Raw genomic sequence first — 21,577 nt, 5'->3', positions numbered from 1 at the left:
TCTCAGTCTACATGTTATTGCCTCCTACTGGCCAAACACCTGAACAGCCGTAGGCAATTCCCCCATTCTGATAATGGACTGTGTATACAAAACCCTACCCTTTGATTTGTATATCTCCACCTTGCTTTAGGACAAATTGTGTTAATAAATAGCAAGGGGTCCTGAGGCAAAGAGAACTTAGTTTCTTTAGCTAACTCTTCTCTGACTCCCCATAATACCTTTCAAAATTATGTGTCATCTCTGGACTCTTGATTAATTTATGCATAGCCCTTCTCCAGATTACTAGATTGCTGGATTAAGCAATCTAGATGCTGGATTAAGACCACCGGTGTTAACATATCAAATTGCATATATGTCAACATACGTGTAACCATATGTTGAAAAAAAATCCTCGTTATTAACGTACACCTAATAAGTCCAAGGTCAGGGTGTTGGCACATTTGGTTTCTTCTGAGGCCTCTCTCCTTGGCTTGCAGAAGCCACCTTCTTGCTGTGTTCTCATACGGTCTTTCCTGTGCTCATCCCTGGCGTCTTTGCATGCATCCGTATTCCATGTTCTTAAAAGGATGCTGATCAGATTGGATTAGGACCCACCCTAACGGCTTCATTTTAACCTCATGGCCTCTTTAAAGGCCCTGTCTCCATATACAGTTGCATTCTGAGATACTAGCAGTTAGGGCTTCACGTTATGAATTTGGAGGAGACCCATTTGAGCCTATAACATCTATTTAAAATAGCATTCTTTGTTTTAAATTACATATAAAGAAACTTGTATAAAGGAAAAACCGAAAATAGCCTTCTACCCACTTAATGCCTGTTATTAAAAGGAGGAGGATAAACATGAAAAGATAATTAAAACTGTACTAAAGGGTATAAAAGGCAAAAAAATACTCTCCTGGCCCTCCCTTCTTCACTAAGGCAACTTCTTTCAACACCTTTGCATCGATGTTTGCTATACAGGCAGCAGGCACGTTTTTTTCGTGTCTTAATGTATCATACAGAGTACAGAAAACTCCGTATTCTGCTCATGCTCGCTGTTGGCCTTCTTTTAAAAGGCTGCACAGTATTCCATTGTGTATGTATCAGATTTTAATTTAACTAGATTTAACTAGTCACCTATTCATGGGCACTTAGGTTGTTTCCAGGTTCCCTCCTCTTTGCTCCCCCCGCCCCCACCCCGCCCCATCACTGCAATTGCAAGCAATAGAGTTGGATTCCTTTTTAAAGAAAACCGTGATCAAAAGAATAGTGAGGAGCCACCTAACAGAAATAACTAGCCCAGTGATGGCGAACCTTTTGTGCTTGGCGTGTCAGCATTTTGAAAAACACTAACTTAACTCTGGTGCCGTGTCACATATAGAAATTTTTTTATATTTGCAACCATAGTAAAACAAAGACTTATATTTTTGATATTTATTTTATATATTTAAATACCATTTAACAAAGAAAAATTAAAAAAATAAATGAGTTCGCGTGTCTCCTCTGACACGCGTGTCATATGTTCGCCATCACTGGACTAGCCTCCTATTTGGGGGAAGCCAGCCTTTGTTTTTCTCCTTCCTGTTTTTCTCCTCTCCTTACCAGAGGTGTTGGGAAAGGTGTTGTGGGCTTTCTTACCTTCCCAGACCTGACCATATGCCAGTGCATGCCTCTCCTTCCTGGCTTCCTTTGGCGGCATTAGCTCATCTCTATCGGGCAATCCTTCTTCTTCAGGAGGAAAGGTCAGTTCGAATCATTAACAAGCGTAGACTATTTTTGTTAAGTAGAACAGCTTTTTTTCTAAGAATTGCTGTTTCCACGCCCAGGGCGCACATGAACCCTCCCTGGCTTCTTCCGCCCTTTGGAGAGGGGCCAGCTTGCTAATGGAATGCGAGCAGTCTTGCTGCTAATGAAGATTTACAGTTGAGACAGGGATGCCTGGCGCTCCTTGGATTTGCAGACCCTCCCAGCTAACAGTGCAGCTCTGCGATGGTGCAGTGCAGTGCAGTGCGGAGGTCCCAGTCCTGGGCTCCCAGCCCTCCCTCCCTCCCCAGGCCTTACCGCTTCGCCACAGGTATCATCTGGCATTGTTTTACAAGCTGCAGATGTTCTCCGCTGAAGAATTACTTTCATTTCTGACTCCTTTTAGGAAATGAGGCCGTCTGTCAGAGGTGTTCCTTCATTTCCAGACCCCCCGAGCGTTCCTTTCCTCCTGGGATTTCTAATCACAGGTGGGCTGCGCTTCATTTACCCAGATGTGAGGGACGAGAGGAATGACCAGTGTTCTTCTAAAGCAGCCCTGACTTCCCCGTGGAACCCAGTGTGGAGGCCCCGAATTAGCTTGTGCTCTTATTCATGTAAATATTTCTGAGGCTTTGGTTTTATGAGGCCTGTAGACGTGCTGTGTGTACGGGCTTTGGTGCAGAAAAAGTATAATTTAGCAGCAGATTAAAAAGGTAGTCTGGAGTGTTTCTAATTACTGTTTGGTTAGTTCACTGTTACCTAATGAGAGAATTTAAGTAACCATGGGGGTAGGGAATGTAATGTTCACATTGTAGCCAACCATGCAAATCAAATTCTAAGTGTTGCAGAGAAGGCTCCGTGGAGCCAGTTAATAGATGTGTTCCACTGAATGTTAAATTTAGAACTGAGAGCATTTTGGAACAGGCTTCTTCTGCCTGTCATTCATCACCAAGAATTATGCACGTGCCGAAACCAGTTTGGCTCAGTGGATAGAGCGTCAGCCTGCAAACTGAAAGGTCCCAGGTTCGATTCCTGTCAAGAGCATGTACCTGGGTTGCAGGCACTTCCCCAGTGGGGGATGTGCAGGAGGCGGCTGATCGATGTTTCTCTCTCATCGATGTTTCTAACTCTCTATCTCTCTCCCTTCCTCTCTGTAAAAAATCAATAAAATGTATTTTAAAAGAAAGAATTATGCACGTGTCCAAAACCAGCCCTACTGTGTGGTACAACTCCATTTAAAATGCATCGGTGGCCTCTGGCATTCAGTTCATAAAAATATGAGTTACATGCTAACTTATTTCCTTTACCATATTGCACCTGTAGCTTTAAGCATCCACATTTCAATAGCACATTGGATTAAATCCTTAGGCTTCTCTGGATTAATGTGTTAAAGTCTTCTCAGTTGATTAAAAAAACTATTAATTTCAGACAAGAATGAGAGAACAAGACCTTAGGAGCTTCCTTTTTCCCTCCTCCTTCAGGGGCCGTAATTGGAAACTGAAGTGCCAAGAGGGCCTGGAAGAGTGGTTCTCAGCCTGGGCCGCAGCTTGGAATCGGCCTGGGAACATTAGAACATACTGATGCCTGGGCCCAACCTCAGAGATTCTGGTTTAATTGTCTGGAATGCAGCCTGCACTGGGATATTTAAAAGCTCTGCAGAGGAGGCGGTGGTGCACTGTTGTTTGAGAGCCACGGACATAGATGTCTGGGACTTAGGAGGTCACTGCATTCAATGGTCCTCAGCCTCAGTTGCAGACTGGTGTTACCTGGAAAGGTTCTTAAAGAAACACTGGTGTCCCACTAATTGAAACCATATTTCTAGGGGAGGGAGCTCCTAGGTGATGGTTAGAAAGCTTCTAGATGATTGTTATGCACAGCAAGGGACAAGGTCAACGAACATATCTCACCATCCCATCTCGCAGAAAAGGAAAAATGAGAGCAAGAAAGGCCACACGGTTTGCTCAGGTTGTTGTGGAGGCAGGCCTGGGGCTCCAGCTGGTCTTGCTGCTGCTGACACTGCCTCCTTGTATATTGATTAATGCCTCCTCATCCTTCAGGTGATGTTCCCGCCTCCAAGAGGCCTTTTCTGAGAACTCAGACTCACCCGTCCGGTCTGGGTAAGATGCCCTCTTTATCTGAACCCGCACCCTTCCTTATCTGTCCCGGGTGTCAGTCACCTACGGGGGGACAGAGCCTGAATCTCTTATTCTTTCTGGAACTTGCTGGCATGTCATTGAGTCCCAGGCACTATTGGTTGTATTGAAGTTCCCTAACTTTTATTCATCAATTAGTCCACATGGATTGCTATAAAAGAAATCCATTCCCATGTGCTAGCAGCTAGCTTCTGAAAGCAAAAGTTATTTTTTTACCTGTCAACAGCCCACTGTACTGTGGGTCAAGGTCTCATACCCAAGGACTTCCTACCCTGCCTTTCAGGAGAGGACTTTTGATGACAAAATAATGGAAAGAAGATTTCACTCACTTTATGTGTTGCCCAAAGTACTTAAAACAGCCAGGATCTTTTGAGTAACATACAAGTGTGTATGTCATAAACAGAAAGGAACATGCGACGTTACTTTAGGATGAAAATGTGTCTGAAGAAAAATAATGCAATTTCATGAAAATATGTGTTAAGGACTGAATGACTTCTTTTACCATATTGCATATATAACTGAGTAGCCACATTGAGTTAGCATAGTTGAGTTAAATCCTTGGGCTTCTCTGGATTAACATGGTAAAGTCTTTTCAATTGAGTTTTAAAAACTATGAATCTGTCATCCCAGTTTACCTAAGCTTATGCTTAGCCAGGGTCTTATTTTTATTTGAAAAATATGTTTTGGATGGTTACTCATGTAGCTGCAACAGTGTTTTGTCTCAGAAAGCAGATTGCAGCCAGTATCTCTTCACTTTACAGATGGCCAGCAGGCTCCACAGAGGGGTCACCAGAAGTAGCTGTTTTCTTGTTTGGAGAATTCAGAGTTAAAAGTTTTTGGAGCCAAGACTGCAAGCTGGGCAGTATTGTAGGGTAGACGTTTAAGATGTTGCAGACAGGAGAGAATGATGCCCAGAGTGTGTGAGAACATTATGAAGTCTTTCTAAGATTTTGTAGGTTCGTGCTTTATGATTGGGAGTCTTCATGTCCCAGGTAAATGGCAAGGTGTCAGCATTTTAGTAAAGCCTCCACTTATCAGGGGAAATCTTCCTAAAACAGATATTCTTAAAAGTTGCAGGAGAATGCTAATCCATTGGGCTGGAGGGATGTGCCCAACATTTTTATATTAAAATAACTTTGAATGTAAGACCTGAAACTGTAAAACTCCTAGAAAAAAATAGGCAGCAAGCTCCTCGATAGAGGTCTTTTTGAATCTGACACCAAAAGCAAAAGCAACAAAAGCAAAATTAAGTAAGTTGGACTGCGTCATACTACAAAGTTTTTATGCAGCAAAGGAAACCAATAAAATGAGAAGACAACCTACTGAATGGGAGAAAATATTCACAAATCATATCTGGTAAGGGACTAATCTCCAAAATATGTAAAGAACTCATAAAACTCAATAGTAAAAGAAAAAATAACGATGTCCAGTGACTGATTTCTCAGAAAATTAAAAATAGAACTGCCATATGATCCAGCAATTCCATTTGGGTATTTATTAAAGAAAGTGAAAACTAACTAGAAAAAACATATGCACCCCCATGTTCATTGCAGCATTATTTACAGTAGCAAAGATATGAAACAAAGCTTTTCATTGATGATTGAATGGTTAGGAAAATGTACATATATAATGGAACATTACTCAGCCATAAAAAAGAATGAAATCCTGCCATTTGCGACAACATGGATGGATCTCCAAGGCATGATACTAAGTAAAATAAGTCAGAGGAAGACAGATATGTATGATGCCTCTTATGTGTGGAGTCTGAACTACAACAAACCACACTTATAGATACAGAGACCAAATAAGCAGTTGGCAGAGGTGGGGGGCAGAGTATTGGGAGGAAGGGGTGAAGGAGGTGTAAATGGCTTTACAATATCTGTTACAGATGCATGACATAACACAAAAAATAGCTCTGTGTTGTGGAATAAAGTGCAACGTTTTTGTGACTTTAAAAAAAAACTGAGAAAACTGCCTTCCAGTTTCTCCTTTGTTGCTATTTGGATACAAAACTGACAAACCAATAAAAGTTTTTGCTAAGTAATCTACTTCCATTTTCCTAATTTCAGCAGCTCAGCAGTATATTCTGGAAGAGGAGAAAGAGGGAGGAGGGTTTATTGACTAAGAAAGGCGTAAGGGTCAGAGATTTCACCCGTGTTGGGCCATAGGATCTTTATGGCTGCCCTGCACACTAGGCCTATTCACACCAATTTCAGCGTGTGAGGAGGTACATGTGCACTTGTGCATGAGGGAGCAGGTCTGTTTGGTTCCAGAGTCTGTGTTTTTTTCACCAAAGGCGGCCTCTTCTGTTATGAGAGTAGCAATGTCTCCAGAAGAGATGTTGTTAATTATGAGTATTTACCATGCTGATAGAGGAGGGCTGACGCTTGCTCCTCTTAGGGTTTATTTACCACCAATAAAATCAACATTTATAAACGTCTGTGAAACAGTTAAAAGCCTTTCCCCTTCATATCCTATAAAGTTCTAACTTTAAAAATGACATGTTATTATTGCAATGGTGTCATTGTTGTGCATTAAAAGGAAGGAAGGGGATAGTCAGCAATGGCCATTTTTGTTCAGAAGACATAGAGCATCAGGTAGGATTCTGTGCTCTCTCTCTCAGACATGCATTTGTCTTGGGGGAGGCAGCAAAGCAAAATGCTTGGTAATTTGTGCTTTGCCATGCAATTCCTGGGTGTGAGCATCCTGACTCCGCTACCCACTGCTAGCTGTGTGATCTCCGGCACGTGACCTGACCTCTTGGTGCCTTAGTTCCTTTTAAGTGAGGCGGGAACAATAATAACTGGATGTCATGTTTAGAATGGAATAACCTAAAGTATACAAAGAGCTTAGAACATTGTGTGATGCAAAGCTAGTGCTCAGTGAATGTTTCTCTCTTCTTAGAGGACAAAGGCTAGATGCTACCTGGCCCAGTGATCCCACTCCCAGTTATTGACCCTAGAGAAATGAAAACCTGTGTTCACTGAAGACCTTTTAACAAAGGTTTATAGAAGTTTTTTTTTTTTCCATAATAGCTAAAACCTGGAAACAACTCAAATGTTTATCAGCTGGCAAATGGATAAACTGGAGTACATTCATGCTATAGCATTCTATTCAGGAGCAAAAGGGAACAAATTCCTGATCCAGGCAACTCCAGGGTAAATCTCAAAAGCGTTTTGCTAAGTAAAAGAAGCCAGAAGCATCCCCTGTGGTTCCACTTACACGACATTCCAGAAAACCAAAACCATAGACACAGAAATCAAATTATTTCTCGCCAAGAACTGGAAGTGGGTGGAGGTTGACTGGGCAGGGGCAAGCGGGAGTATTTGGGGGTTATGGGAATACTCTCTCTTCATTGTGGTGGAGCTCACATGATTGTATATATTTGTCAAAACACATCAAACTTAAAATGAGTAGATTTTCACTGTATGTATATAAGTTAAACCTCAGTAAGTCTGACATTTTTTAAAGTCAGGTGCTGCAACATGAACAAAGAATGGTGGAAGAAAAGGGGTGAGACACAATGGGTAATCAGAAATTATCCATTTAAGATGGAAGGCGTGGTTGCATTTGTTTTTCTCTCACTGGCTATGAGTTAGAAAAAGGTAGTATCCTGTGAAATAGTTCTGTCCTGCCCTAACATACCCGATTCTCTGCTGTGAGCATTGGTCTGTGTCCCATTTCTGCAGCCCACCCATGTGGAGCTGTCTCTGTTTTGCAGGCACAGGGCTCCCCTGGGTTGCTTCCTGGGAGAATCCTGAAGGAGGGTTTGCCATGTGGCAAGGCATTTGTGGAAACAGACTGTTGGTGTTCTAGATGAACTGAGGGTTACTTTTCCAGATTACTAAGAAGTCTGGGTACACTTATGAGTAAGGAATGTTATCTCAGAGCATTGTTCATTCATCATGAGTCACAGCGACCCTTGGCACTTCCTCGTGGAGCGCATGTCTATCTCAGCAGCTCCCTCCTTCCCGAAATTCTTTTTTCACTTGGCATCTGCAATGCTACTCCATCTTGATTCTGCTTACAACTCTCTTGTTTTTCCTTAATCTCCCCTGCTGGATCCTCCTCTTCCTCTTCCTGGCCTCTAAACTTTGGAGTGCCATGAGTTTTGGTCTCTGACCACTTCCCTATCTCAGCTCATTCTTGAGATGATCTCATTCATTTCCAGGTATATGAGGGCATACCATCTGTATGTTGATGACCTACATTTGGTTGCCTAATAAGACATCTCAGATGTAACAAGTCCAAAAACAGCTTCTTGAGTTGTTTTCTAAATCTACACTTTCTCCATGGTTCCTCATCTCAGCACCATGAATGGACCCGGGCCAGATAAACCAGGCATGTGGCCTGGAGCCAACTCCACCCAGTTGCTCAGTCCAAAAACCCAAAACCATCCTTGATTCCTGCCTTGCTCCCACACTCATGTTCGATCAATTAGCATCTATCCCCAATCCAAGCACTCCTAACCACCCCTCTCCGCCCCTAAATCTGAGCCCAGGCCACCCCCGAGTCTTTCTAGAACTTCTGCAAAGGCTTTCTAAGCCATCTTCCTGTCTCTGTCTATGTACCACATGGTCTGAGGTCACACAACCATCACAGCGATTATCCTGTTTTATACTTTTATACTACTTGGCAGTGGCTTCTCTACAATCAATATAAAGTCCAAACTCTTAGCCATGCCCTGTAAGGCCCCTGCTACCTCTCTGCCCAACAACTGAAGGAATAAGTGAACTAGTGCTCTGGTACCGTAACATTAAAAATTAAAGAACCAAACATCCTCCTGGACCCTCATATACCTCTCTATCTTTCACCCAATTTTAGTGTTCCCTTTTAAGGCAGAATTTCTCAGATGTTATCTGGAGGTACTATAGCTATTTATTATTCATTTACGCTTTACTCTGTTACAATTTGGTATCTTTTCCCAACACTGTTGTGAAATTTCTCAGGGTCATTCAAGATTTATGTGTTGCTGCTACCAATAGATATATACCTGTCCTGTCTTACCGGGTCTCTGAGTAGCTATAAGAACAGTTTGCCGTTACATTTGAAATTCCCTTCTATCTTAGCTTCCCCCTTCCCAAGTCGTCATTCCTGGATCCTTTCCTGCCATTTCCTTCATTTTGGGACCTCAGTTTTGAGAATTCTTCAGGTGTGGGTTAGGCCCTCTTTTCTCTCTACACGCTCATCTGTTCCCAGGCCTTTTGATACTATTAATGAGCTGATGGCTTCCCAATGTGTATGTACAACACTGACCTCTTCTGAGCTCCAGACCCTGCATCTGACTGCCTCCTTGACATCTCTTTGGATGTCTCATGCCCAAGGAGGAACTCTTAAAAAAAAATTATTGTTAATTTTTCCACTACAGTTGATACATATTAGTTTTAGGTGTACAACATAGTAATTAGACATTTACATAACTTATGAAATGATCACCCCGACAGGTCTGGTAGCCATCTGACATCATGCATAATTATTATATTATTGACCATTGGCTGTGCTTTACATCCCCATGACTATTTTTGCAGCTGGCAATTTGTACCTGTTAATCGTCAGGAAGGAACTCTTGGTTCACTTCTATGTTCAATCTACCTGAACCTGGCTTTCCACATTCTGTCTTTGCTATCTCAGTGCTACCACCCTCCTCCCCGTATCCCATGTCAGAAACCTGGGTATCATTTTTAGTTTCTTCTTCATTGTCCCCCTTTCCCAGCACTTTTAGTTCTACCTTTAAAATATATTTTGGCCCTGGCACCTGTGGCTCAGTTGGCTGGAGTATCATCCCTTCCCCTTCCCCTCCCCCTCCCCCAAATCAATGAAAATTTATCTTGGGGCGCACACACACACACACACACACACATCTTAGGCCAACACTGTTGCCTGGACCTCAGCAGTATCAAGTAACAGGTCGGTTGTCTCTGCTCTGCCATGCTATGGTGCCAGACGCTGCTTACCTGTCAGCAGATGGTAGAATATGGCACCTGTCTCCTCTTCAGCTGGTTTTGTTCCTAGCCTCTTGTCTCTTCATTTCTTTTCAATCACACTAACCCAGTCCCCTTTTTTATTTTAGATAGAGAGGGAGGGAGGGGGGGAAAGAGATTGATTTGTTGTTCCACTTATTCATACATTCATTGGTGGATTCTTGTTTGTGCCCTGACATGGGATCAAACCTGCAACCTTGGCATATCCAGACAACACTCTAACCAACTGAGCTAGCCGGCCAGGGACACTGAACTCTTTGGTCATATCCTTGAGCACACCAAGATATCTTCTGCTTCAGAACCGTTGGCTTGCTTCCACCACTTCCTTGCATGTTCTTTCTTTAGCCCTGTGTGGCCAACTCCTCATCTTTCAGGTCTCAACTTAAATATCACCCCTCAGAGAGCCTCCTCTGACCACAGTGCCCAAAATACTTCCCTCTTTTATGCTCTATCATAGAAATATATTTATTTCCTTCAAGTCAGTCATTTAAAAAGTATTTACATTTAGATTTTATTATCGAATACTAGAGGCCTGATGCACGAAATTCATGCAAGAGTAGGCCTTTGCAGCCCTGGCTGCCTCGGCCCTCACAGCCCCAGCTGCCTCGGCCCTCGCAGCCCCGGCTTCATCTGGAAGGTTGTCCAGATGAAGGGGACATGGGCAGGAGTAGAGGAAAGTGAGAAGGGGAGATGGGCAGGAGTAGAGGAAATTTCTCTCTGGAAATTCCATAATGATGTACCTTGTATGGGTCTGCCATTTGGTCGATTTGCATATTATGCTTTTATTATTATAGATAAGCACCCTGAAAAGGGACTTTCTCTGTTATGTTAGCTGTTCTGTTGTCTGCATCTAGCACAGTGCTTGGCAGTCGTGGGTGCCAGAACAGTGATGCTTATGTTTCCATGTCTTAGAGTATGACATGTTTGATGTGACTCCTCGCCTCCATTTTTTTTTAAATAAAGAAAAAACTTAAGTGTTTAGTTTTTCAAGGTTTTGTGTAATTAGTTAGTAAAGTTTACATAATTAGAAAATTAAATAATACTATAAGATTTTTTAATGAAAACAACAGCATCTTCCCTTCCATTTTCTGTTTGCCATGGAAAGTGTTTTCATCTTTAGCTGATTATCTTACTAATGACGTCTGTATTTGTAATTAACATCCATGGAATGTTATTTACGTACTTTTTAGTTTTAGGAATTGGCTCTTGATGCAAAAATGAGTATTGAGCTCACTTTCCTCTACTCCTGCCCATCTCCCCTTCTCACAAAAATTTTCTCAACCGTCATCCTGCCATTGTAATTGTATTATAATTTCAGTAAGATAAATGTGCAGTGTTTATTATCCCTATGTAATACTTTCCACAGAAAAGCCCTCAAACACAGATTACTTTCCCTCATACGACGACTCAGAGATATTATTTTTCTCTTAATTTTTGGTGTACTTCTAAATATTCAACCCCAGACTCTACCCCAGTTGTAAATCTCCTCTCAATGTAGTCAACTACTTAGAGAACCTATCCAATTCATCCTATTTGGGGAAATTCCTCCCTGAGCCTTCTGGTCTTTCTAGGTTGCTTTCTTGGCCCCCCAAAAGCTAGGGCTTCCCCTTCTCACCTGCCCTGAGGACTCCATTTGCCTCTCTTGCATTGGAGCTGTCAGTCTCTGGAGCTTTGGGCTTCCTCTCTGTTGGTTTACTACTTCATTTTGGTGGCACACATTCCCCACTTTCTTATGGACAAAGGAGGTAAGAGAGGTAATTTTTTGAGACTTGCAGATCTGACAGTGCCTTCTAGCTTTTAACTGCTGGCTTTGATGAAGTTTATAATTCTAAGGTAGAAACCATCTGTTCTCAGAATTTTGAAGCTTCTGCCTTCAGGAGCTGCTCTTGCGAAGTTTCTGACATTCTGACTTGAAATCTTTTGTATGAAACTGTTTTCTCTCTGGAAATTCCATAATGATGTACCTTGTATGGGTCTGTTACCACTGAATATGGTGGAAACTTGGCTGGCCTTTTCATGGTGGAAACCTCAGTCTGGGAGATTTTTTTCCTTGACAGTTATTTCCCCTTCATTTTCTTTGATAATGAGCACTATTATTTTGATACTAGAGGCTCAGTGCACGAATTCATGCAGGGGTGTGTGTGTGTGTGTGTCCGTCCCTCAGCCCAGCCTGCACCCTCTCCAATCTGGAACCCCTCTCACAATCTAGGACTGCTGGCTCCCAACCACTCACCTGCCTGCCTGCCTGAACACCCCCTAACTACTCCCCTGCCAGCCTGATCAATGCCTAACTGCTCCCCTGCCAGCCTGATTGCTCCTAACTGCCCTCCCCTGCCTGCCTGGTCACCCCTAACTGCCCCCCTCCCCCGCCGGCCTGGTCAGCCCTAACTGTCCTCCCCTGCTGGCCTGATCGCCCACAACTGCCCTCCCTGCCGGCCAGCTTGTGTGTTGGAGTGATGGTCAATTTGCATATTACCTCTTTATTATATAGGATTGGCTATTCTCAATTAGCCCCCTAAACTCTCCATATTTCCTGTATTATATCTGTCTTTTTGTTTAACTTTCTTGGACATTTCCTAAGTTGTATCTCATATTGAATTTTTAATCTGCTATTTTATTCTAAGCTCTTTTTTATTCTCTGAACATCTTTCTCTCTCTCTCTCTCTCTCTCTCTCTCTCTCTCTCTCTCTCACACACACACACACACACACACACACACACCATCTTGTTCTTATTTCATGGATGTCCTTTTCTCAGAACTCTAAAGATGCTACAGTTTTTATTTGTTTCTTTAAATTGCTTCTTCCTGTGATTTCTTTTTCTCCTCTAAGTTGCTTTGATGTTTCTGTTAGATGCTTTCCTTAGCATTGGAAAGTCTTGCTGTTTACTCCTGTTTAGAGTAACTATCTAAAAAGACCACTAGAATTTCTTTGAATAGTGGATAGAGTTTGGCAGTTCTGGGCTTCATTCTAGGGTGATCAGGCTGTTTTGTTTGGAAAACCCTGATGTTAGTATTCTTAGGTTGTGTTTTATTTTTGTTTTATTTGTGGTGTGTGTGTGTGTGTGTGTGTGTGTGTGTGTGTGTGTGTGTTTTAGCTCATACAGCAGTAATCTTTGTTGTAAACTCTCCTCAGTATGGAATCCTCCATACAAAGATCCTTTTTTGAGTCTTTTCAGACAGTACATTTCCAGTCTCCTAGGTGGGGTCTGGGGCTTTGGAGGCCATCCCTTATCCACGAGGAGTGAGGGACAGATTCTGGGGGTCTAGCTACTTAAACAGACTTTCAGCCAATTTTTCATCCCACATTCACCCCCACTTCCAGAGGAACCTGGTGTGCCAGTACTCAGCCTTTTGGGGGTTTTATGATGTAAATGAAATTGCTTCTAAGGTGATCCTCGTTTTGGAGCAAGCTTTCTCCAGTTTGCTAAGCCAGTTACCCCCTTTCTATTTGTTCTCCATCTTCCAAAATTGTGTTGCTATCTCTTTTCTACTCTTTTTGTCTTTATTTATGTTTTACTAGTATTTGAGGAGAGAGCAGAACTAAATGCATGTATTCAGTACTCCATATTCAAATAAAAGTTTCTCTCAACATGGATTTTTAATTGTTGTTTATGAAGCATTTGATCACATGTGTGAAACGGGTTTCTGTGTAGGCTGCGAATCTCCATTTCCCCTACTTCAGTCTTTTCTTACCTACAGGGGGGTGGGGCATTGTGGAAACCCTTGAACTGGGAATTAAGACACTTGGGTTCGATTTCCAGATTTGTTACAAACTGATATGGGCATTCTCTTGTCATTATTTCCTCATCTGTAAGACCAAGGAATTGAAAGAATAGATGATTTTAAAATCTCTTTATACCCATAGGTTGATTTTATTTCCAAGAAATTAAGATATTTAAGTGTAATTTTATTTGATTTTTAGATAAAGTGGAACGGAGGGAGAGAGGAAAGGAGGGAGGGAAGGAAAAAGAGCAAGAGAGAGAAAGAGAGAGAGAGAGAGAGAGAGAGAGAGAGAAACATTGATGTGAGAGAGACACATCGATTTTGTTACCTCCCACATGCACCTTGACTGGGGCTAGGATCAAACCTGCAACCCAAGTGTGTGGCCTTGACTGGGAATTGAACCCATGACCCTTCAGTGTGTGGGCCAATGTTCTAATCACTGAACAATAGCCAGGGCTTCATGTGTAATTGAACACCAGACTAGGAAATAGAGTTGTAGCAACCAGCTGAAGAAATGCAGAATAAGCTTTTCCTGTGTATGTCAGTATGCCTCTGTAACTCTGACATCTTGAAAGTCCCAAGTAAAATTGCAGCTGATATTCTATGAACAAGATATTGTTAAAAGGTTAAAATTTTTAAATTTTCTTCCTCTGGGCTATTTTCAGCTTTTAACAGTTCAGCTCCAAAGCATACTTGGACTCGTATTCTCAATAGTTAGATAAAATGTTCGTTTTGAGCCAGAAAAACAGGAGACAGAATAGAGAATGAGGCCTATTTTTCCCCTTTTACCCTCTGGCAGGGGCAGCCATCCTGGTAGCACCCCACCAGGAAATGAGTCCTTCTCATCCCAGCCATGTGTGCGTAGATAATAGTCCCGTCTATATTTTTTCTCTCCTCCACGTTGCTGTTTCTGTCGGATGGAAAGGCAGAGTGGACATTGCATGTCACTGTGGTTTTGACTGCTGGCTTTGATCACGAACCCAGTGTGCTCAGTGGTGGTTACTGTAATGACTGAGGAGAACATGTACTCTGTGAAGCCGGTGACCTTGTGCTCAGAGACCAAAGGGAAGTTCCTTAGGATCGTGCGTCACTGAGTAGTACATGAGAGCCGCCCCGCCCCCATTACTAGAACAGTCTCCATGCGTTGGGGCACTGGGGCATTGGGGCTTAGAGTCATTTTGTCACAGCTCCCCAGCTTATTAGGATGCACCTGATTCTTATGCTGACCGGGAACTATTGTCGTAGGGACAGAAGGCCAAAAAGAAAATCTGAGTCCTGAGCATTTGCAAACTCAGGAAAAAAATAGCACGACAGAAACTGAACCCAGCACACCTAGCAGGTTGCCTCTCTGTCAGTCACAGGAACTGTTTCAGATCCTCTGCTTTCCTTTTATCTCTGCTCTACACCTTTTCTCCTCATTCTTAGATCATCTTGCTTCTGAAACCAGAGAAGAAATAGAAACCTTCAGGGGGTACTGCCCCAACTTCTTTTCTCTCCTTCCCTCAAAAAAAAAAAAAAGTGTGTGTGTACGTGTATACGTGTGTACATAAGCCCTGAGTGAACACTCTGAGTCTGAGATGCCTGTGAGTTTTCCATGTAGAGCTGTCACATAGGCAGTTAGATGTGTGATCCTGGCGTTCAGAAGAGACGTCTGAAGTAGAGTGATGCGTTTGGAACCCTTAGCCTAACGGTGTTAATATGCCATGGACTAGGTTACAGAGGAGCAGGCCCTGTGGAGCCCTGACTATCTTCAGAAGTAAAGGTCTAGGCAGGGAGCAGGCACCAACAGGAGGGAAAGGAAAGGACCTCTAAGAGAATGAAAGCAAGAGAAGTCATCAAAAGAAGTCACGTTCAGCTGACCGAAGATTGTTGCAACATCAAATAAGGCAGAAGTGTGAAATGGAGGTTAGGATTAGCAGTGTGCCAGTCATGGGTGCCCTGAGCCGGAGCTGGGTGGTGGGGGTAGAGGCTGAACCCCATTGGCAAGGTGCCCACTCACCTGAAACTGTGGCAGCAGTGGGAAGACTTTCGGACTATACAGTGGACAAGGCTGATAAGGTCGTCAGTGTTTCCTTTTTATGATAGCCTCTTTATTGTTTTGTTCTGATGATCAAAGCAGTATGTGCTCATTGTGAAAGTTTTAAACATTGAAAAATATGACAGAATAATCCTCATAATCGCACTCCCTCATATGTAATCACTGTTAATCTTTTGAGGCATATCCTTCAAGATTTTTCTGTGCCCATGCTACCACATACACACGCTTTTACACATTTACTTTTAAAAATCGGGTTGACTGCCCGATAGTTTTGTATTTTGGTCTGTAATCTCAGCCATCTCCCTGCCTAAGCAGATGTATTCTGTTGTGCTATAGTATATTCTCTGGGCGTTGGAGTTTCATTTAGGCATTTTTGCTTGTCACATAGTGCTCCCCTGAACATGCTTGTGCATACTGTGCATTCCTTTCGGATGTGCACAGGAATTTCTGTGGGACAAGTTCCTAAAGTGGAATTGTGGGGTCAAAGGGCAAGTACATTTGACATTTTGTTAACTGCTACAGTGCTCAAAGAAAAGGGCTTTTTCTTGCTTTTTTTTTTTTTTTTAAAGAGGGAAGAACTTTGAGAATGAAAAATGTCAATGAGGGGCAAGTGAAGGGTAGGTTGAAGTCGCAGGAAAAGTGCCAAATGCTCTACAGTGAGAAGGCCAGTGGGAATGGAAGCCAACACATCGGGGGGAGCCTTTGGGCTGAGGGGTGGCAGGGCCTCAGTGCTGGCATGTGGCAGGCACTCAGCAAATACTTGTTGGTTGACTGCATAAAGGAATGTTGTTTGATTCAGCCATGGAATTTACTGATGTTTCCATCAGGAAGCATCTAGTTTCCCACTTCCTCTGCGTAATAGAAGGTTAGGATTTCCTACTGAAACTGGTGAAGGAGCAGTTGGAGATTTGGAAGGCTATTCTTGCTTAGTGAACCCAGTTGCCGCGGTCAGATGGGACACCAAGTCTAGGTATCTCTTACCTTCCTCTCCAATCACCCTGTAAGGCCTCTTCGTTCTGAGGCCTTCATATCTCTGGACTCTGGACTCTTATCTAATTCTGTTCACCTCCACTATTATGGTCATTGTGTTAGTTCCAGCCTGCACTTAATATATATATACACACACACACACACACACACACACACACACACACACACACAATTGATCAGAGAGGAAAATTGATTTCAGAGAGGAAGGGAGAGGGAGAGAAAGATAGAAATATCAATGATGAGAAAGAATCATTGATCAGCTGTCTCTTGCATGCCCCACACAGGATCGAGCCGGTAACCAAGGCATGTCCCTGACCAGGAATCGAACCATGATCTCCAGGTTCATAGATTGAGGCTCAACCACTGAGCAACACTGGCCGGGCCAGCCTACTGTAATTTCTTATCAGAGCAGCCTCTCAGAGGGTCTCCCATCTCCTCTTGCACATGACTCAGGACTCTTTTTCCACTCCCCAGCCCTGTGCAGGCAGGCACCTATTCCCCCTGGATGGTCACTTCTTGTGTTTGTTTACCTACAGCCTTCACAAGTAAACGCCTTAGTGGCCATTTTTACATCCCCTAAGACCTACTGTATTGCTTAGCTCATATTGCATGCTAAATAAATGAGAGGTATTGTTTTACTAGTATTCAGGAAAGTCTGATGCTTATATTAACTTGGTACATGAAAAGGAAGGACAAGGACAAAAACAGGCATGAGATGAACTCACAAAGGTCTGGGAATTTAAGACATTTGACCCTTGAACAAGCTTCAGGATTGTTCCTCCCTCCCTAGGGAGAGGCAGTCTGATTTACATACATGTCATTTGTATTATTTTTATAATTAGCATGATAAATGCATATTTTGAGAAAATTTAAATGCCTCACATCTCAGGTAATTTGGCTATATTCAGATGATTTGCATATTTTGAAAAATTACAATGAAAGAACTATGCTTTGTGGTATTTTCTAGAGTAGAAATGCCTCACCCTTCTCAGCTGCATCTGGCCAGCAGAGGTTAATCACACGATTAAAGTCCCTGGTGGGATTCTAAAAGGAATGGCCTTCCAAGCCACTAAATAAAAAGCTCCCAAATTGGGAGGGAATGTTCCCATTTGGATCTTCCTGCTCCCTTGCATCTCTGTGCACCACCCCCATCTACTGGGAGAGTAGTAGCAGGTCCTTACCAGCTGGCAACTGAACTAGAATTTCAAGTTACATAATCAAAGTGTAATGAGAGAAAAGACACAAGGAGTTGCTTATTTGTGTGTGTGTGTGTGTGTGTGTGTGTGTGTGTGTGGAGCAAACAGCAGGGTTCAAAGCTTCTAAAGCATTAGATTCGCAGCTGAGAAATGCTGTGGTCAGAAGACCGTGAGAATCATTGGGACCTTGCAGAGAGGTGCTTGTCTCGAGGGTTGCAGTTTTGGAGAGAGAGACCTGTGGCCTGGGATCAGATGCTTCTGGCTATGGCTCCTCCCTCCCCGCCGGGTCCAAGTTTCCCGTAAACAGCCACCTATTGGTAGCACAGTGGATGTGTCCACAGCAGTTAGAATGGCCATCACCCGGCCACTTCTTCAGCAGAAGGAAGTGACTGGGGTCAGATGTGGGTGCCCCACTTCTGAACACTTTCCTGAGGAAGAGGAGGCTTTGCTGCCAGTGTTGCACTTGACTCCCTCCTTGCCTGACTGCTGAGTAGAGCCAGCAGAATGGGTGGTGGTTGGATATAGGCACTTACACTATTTAGCCTCAAATAATAGCCTGACCTACTAAAATCGATTTATTTGGAAGGAATTTTTGTCATTTCAGTCCATTTCTTAACTGGTGGTTTAAGAAAATGTGCCCATACATTCAAAATTTAAAGAATGGATGTGGTTTAGAAATCTATACTAATAAAAGGGTAATATGCTAATTAGACCGGATAAACTGGACATCTTCCAGTCGTCTGGTCCTCCTTCCAAACAAAACCACGGTGGCAGGGGCCGAGGCAGAGGCGGTTAGGGGTGATCAGGCCGGCAGGGGAAGGCTAGGCGATCAGGCAGGCAGGCAGAGGGGTTAGGGGTGATCAGGCAGGCAGGTGAGTGATTAGGAGCCAGCAGTCCCATATTGTGAGTTGGACATCTCCCAAGGGGTCCTGGATTGGAGAAGGTACAGGCCAGGCTGAGCCCGCCCCCGCCCCATTCCATGCACGATTTCATGCACTGGGCCTCTAGTATCTAAATAATAACACAGTAGAAAATGCATAAACATGAGGTCTACATGTTTCTTGAGTTTTCTTAGTTTTCAATATCAGATTGAATTTACATGCACTTTCCTCATTTCTGTTGTTACACAACATTTAATAAACTGCCATTAGCATCTTTATTACTTGACATATCCCAAAGGCTATATCCTATATGCCCCTTAAAAAAAAAACACTTTAGGAAGGTTCAAACATAACACTTTTTCCTCTCATTATGTAATACTTGCAGCTAATATTTACCTAAGGTTTATTATGTGCAGGTTCAATGCTAAACACTTCATATGCCACAACTCACTTCATCTTCAAAACAACCCCACGGGCAAGTGCTATTCTTCAGGTGCAGACAATGAAATATCGAAAGGTAGAATAGGCTGCCCAAGGTCATTAGTTAGGCAGTGGTGTCTGGAGTTTGACTTCAGATGTGTCTGACCCCCCGCAGCCAACCTTACTGACAGAAGGCATTCTTTGAGCAGGTAAGTATGGAGTGCCTAGCAGGGCCCAGGCACTGTTCTAGGTGCTTAGGATTCAACTACAAACCAGGTGAAATCTCTGCCCTCATGGAACTCAAAGAATATAGAGCAAGTAATTATTAATTATGTGCTAAAGAAGAGTACACAGGGCAAGGTGACAGAGAATGGGGCCCTGTTCTGAGGCTGTTAGAATTTCAGGAACGGCCCCTCTTGAGGCAGGGATATTGAACAGTTAGCAAGAGAGCAAGCTTCCTAAGACCAAAAAATAGTTATCAGATAGTAGTGACAAGCATAGCAGCCTACGGGCTCCTGGGTCAGATCCCCCAGTCCTCCGGCTTAGGAGCTGTGTGATCTTGGGCAAAGTACTTGACTTCTCTGTGTCCCTTCATTGGTTTTGTAAAGCTAATGATAGTACTTACCTTTACCCTATAGGGCTATGGTGAGGATAAAGTGGGTTCATATATGAAAGAACTTAGATATAAAACAGGCACTAGAATTTGATAAGCACTCTTATCATATTAGTGTTAAGTGCTAGTTATTATCTAAGCCCTCTGGGTGGTGAGAAGTCAAGAGCTGGTTTCTGGGTAGATTTTGAAAACTCAGCTGACTGGATTTAGAGGAATTGGGTGTCTGAGGGAAAGGAGTCAGGGATGACTCCAGGAATTATGGTCTGATTAATCTGGTGGATTTGCGGGTCATTGATCAAAACGGGGAAGTATGGGGTATAGTACAGTTCAGTCTCGTTAAGACCATTCTCATTATTGTGCAACCATCCATCTCCTAAACTTTTTTATCTCGAGGAACTGAAACTCTGCTCCCTTTAAACAACCACTCTCCATTCTTCCCTCCCCCTTCACCTCTCACAACCACCGTTCTACTTTCTGTATCTTTGAATTTGACTACTCTAAGGACCTCATATTAGTGGGATCACATAATATTTATCCTTTTTTTGTAATTAAAAGTTGTCCTTTTGTGGCTGGTTTATTTTACCTAGCATAATGCCCTCAGGATTCATCTACGTTGTAGCATGTGTCAGAATTCCCTTTTTAAAGCTAAAGAATACTCTGTTGTATGTTTTGTTATCTATTCATCGTTGTTGGAAACGTAGATTGCTCCCACCTTCTGGCTATTGTGAATAATGTTAATGGGAACATGGGTGTGCAAATATTTGTCCAAGTTCTTCTTCATTCTTTTGAGTATATACCATATAGTTTTATCATCTAGTTTTTTCACATTGAAATATATTATTGGAATTTTCCGTATCAAATATTATTTTACAAAATGATTTTTAAATGATTACATTATATACTACCATGTAGTGTATTTAAGTAAGCATTTATATTTCCTAGAAATAAAATTTGTAAGATTAAAGGATATGACTGATAGTAAAGCTTTTGCTAGCTTTGCCAAATTGCCATCCAGAAAGCTCATACTACCTGACACGCTGGATACCTGTGTGTGCTCCCTGTCCCTCTGCTAATTAGACAGCATTAACTCTTTTCTGTCACTTTGATAATTAAAAACGGTATATCAATTCCAGTTTTCCTTTTAGACAAATTTAGGGTTCACTTTCTGGATTAGAGTTGAATACTAGGGGAAATCAATTTGGTAAATACTCAATTTGTGAGAGAATGAGAAAAAATGACAATCTGTGGAGTTCTTCCTTCTGAGCCTGTCTTTCTTAGGCAGTTAGTTGCAAGCCTTTTCCTCTGTGTGTATGTGACAGACTGCTGCAGTAGGGTTTTGAGTTCTGCTGTTGTGTGCTGAATACATTCTTAGTCACAGTTCCACATTTCTTAAAATTCAAAAATCGAAAAAGTGCTGGAAAACAGTAGTTTCTGATAACTCAGTTGCTGATAGAACCTGACAAGTCTGAACTCATTGGATGGAAAAACCTGACCTCAAGCATCATGAGACTGTATTTTTTATTTATCCCATTTAGACTGACTGTTCACATTTTTTACTGCAAAATAGAAAGATGTTTGTGTAAGGGGTGCTGCCCCAGAGCCAATTAGGGGTGCATAGTAACATACAAGTAACATGTAAGAGTTTTTTCCTTTATTAAGAATTATTTTCTGAGGAGGCTGGCTGGGGGGGCCCTTGGAAATGGGGATTGCGGTGGGAGGGGCAACTGTTCATGATTCAGATGGGGCTTGCTCTGCCGAGGGCTCATGGGTCACTGGTTCTCCAAGTGCCAGGGGTGGGCAGGTGGCACCGTGCCCCCCTCCAACACTGTGCCCCGGTGGAGAGCATTGGCCTGGCCTGC

At 42.7% G+C, this 21,577-nt stretch overlaps 1 protein-coding gene across 1 annotated transcript in view; it reads left to right on the top strand.

Moving 5' to 3' along the window:
- Positions 1-2,116: 2,116 nt before the first annotated feature.
- Positions 2,117-21,577, top strand: part of ANO6 (anoctamin 6) — a 144,227-nt gene continuing 124,766 nt past the window's right edge. Inside the window, exons 1-2 of the mRNA XM_006755573.2 lie at positions 2,117-2,336; positions 3,780-3,839. Of these exons, the coding sequence (XP_006755636.1) occupies positions 2,132-2,336; positions 3,780-3,839 (265 nt within the window). The 5' untranslated portion in view covers positions 2,117-2,131. The remainder of the gene's footprint in view (positions 2,337-3,779; positions 3,840-21,577) is intronic.

This window comes from Myotis davidii, unplaced genomic scaffold (genome assembly GCF_000327345.1).
Source record: "Myotis davidii unplaced genomic scaffold, ASM32734v1 scaffold290, whole genome shotgun sequence".
Classification (NCBI taxonomy): domain Eukaryota; kingdom Metazoa; phylum Chordata; class Mammalia; order Chiroptera; family Vespertilionidae; genus Myotis; species Myotis davidii.
Note: the sequence above shows the minus strand (reverse complement) of the source record. Positions and strands in the feature narration are given on the sequence as shown.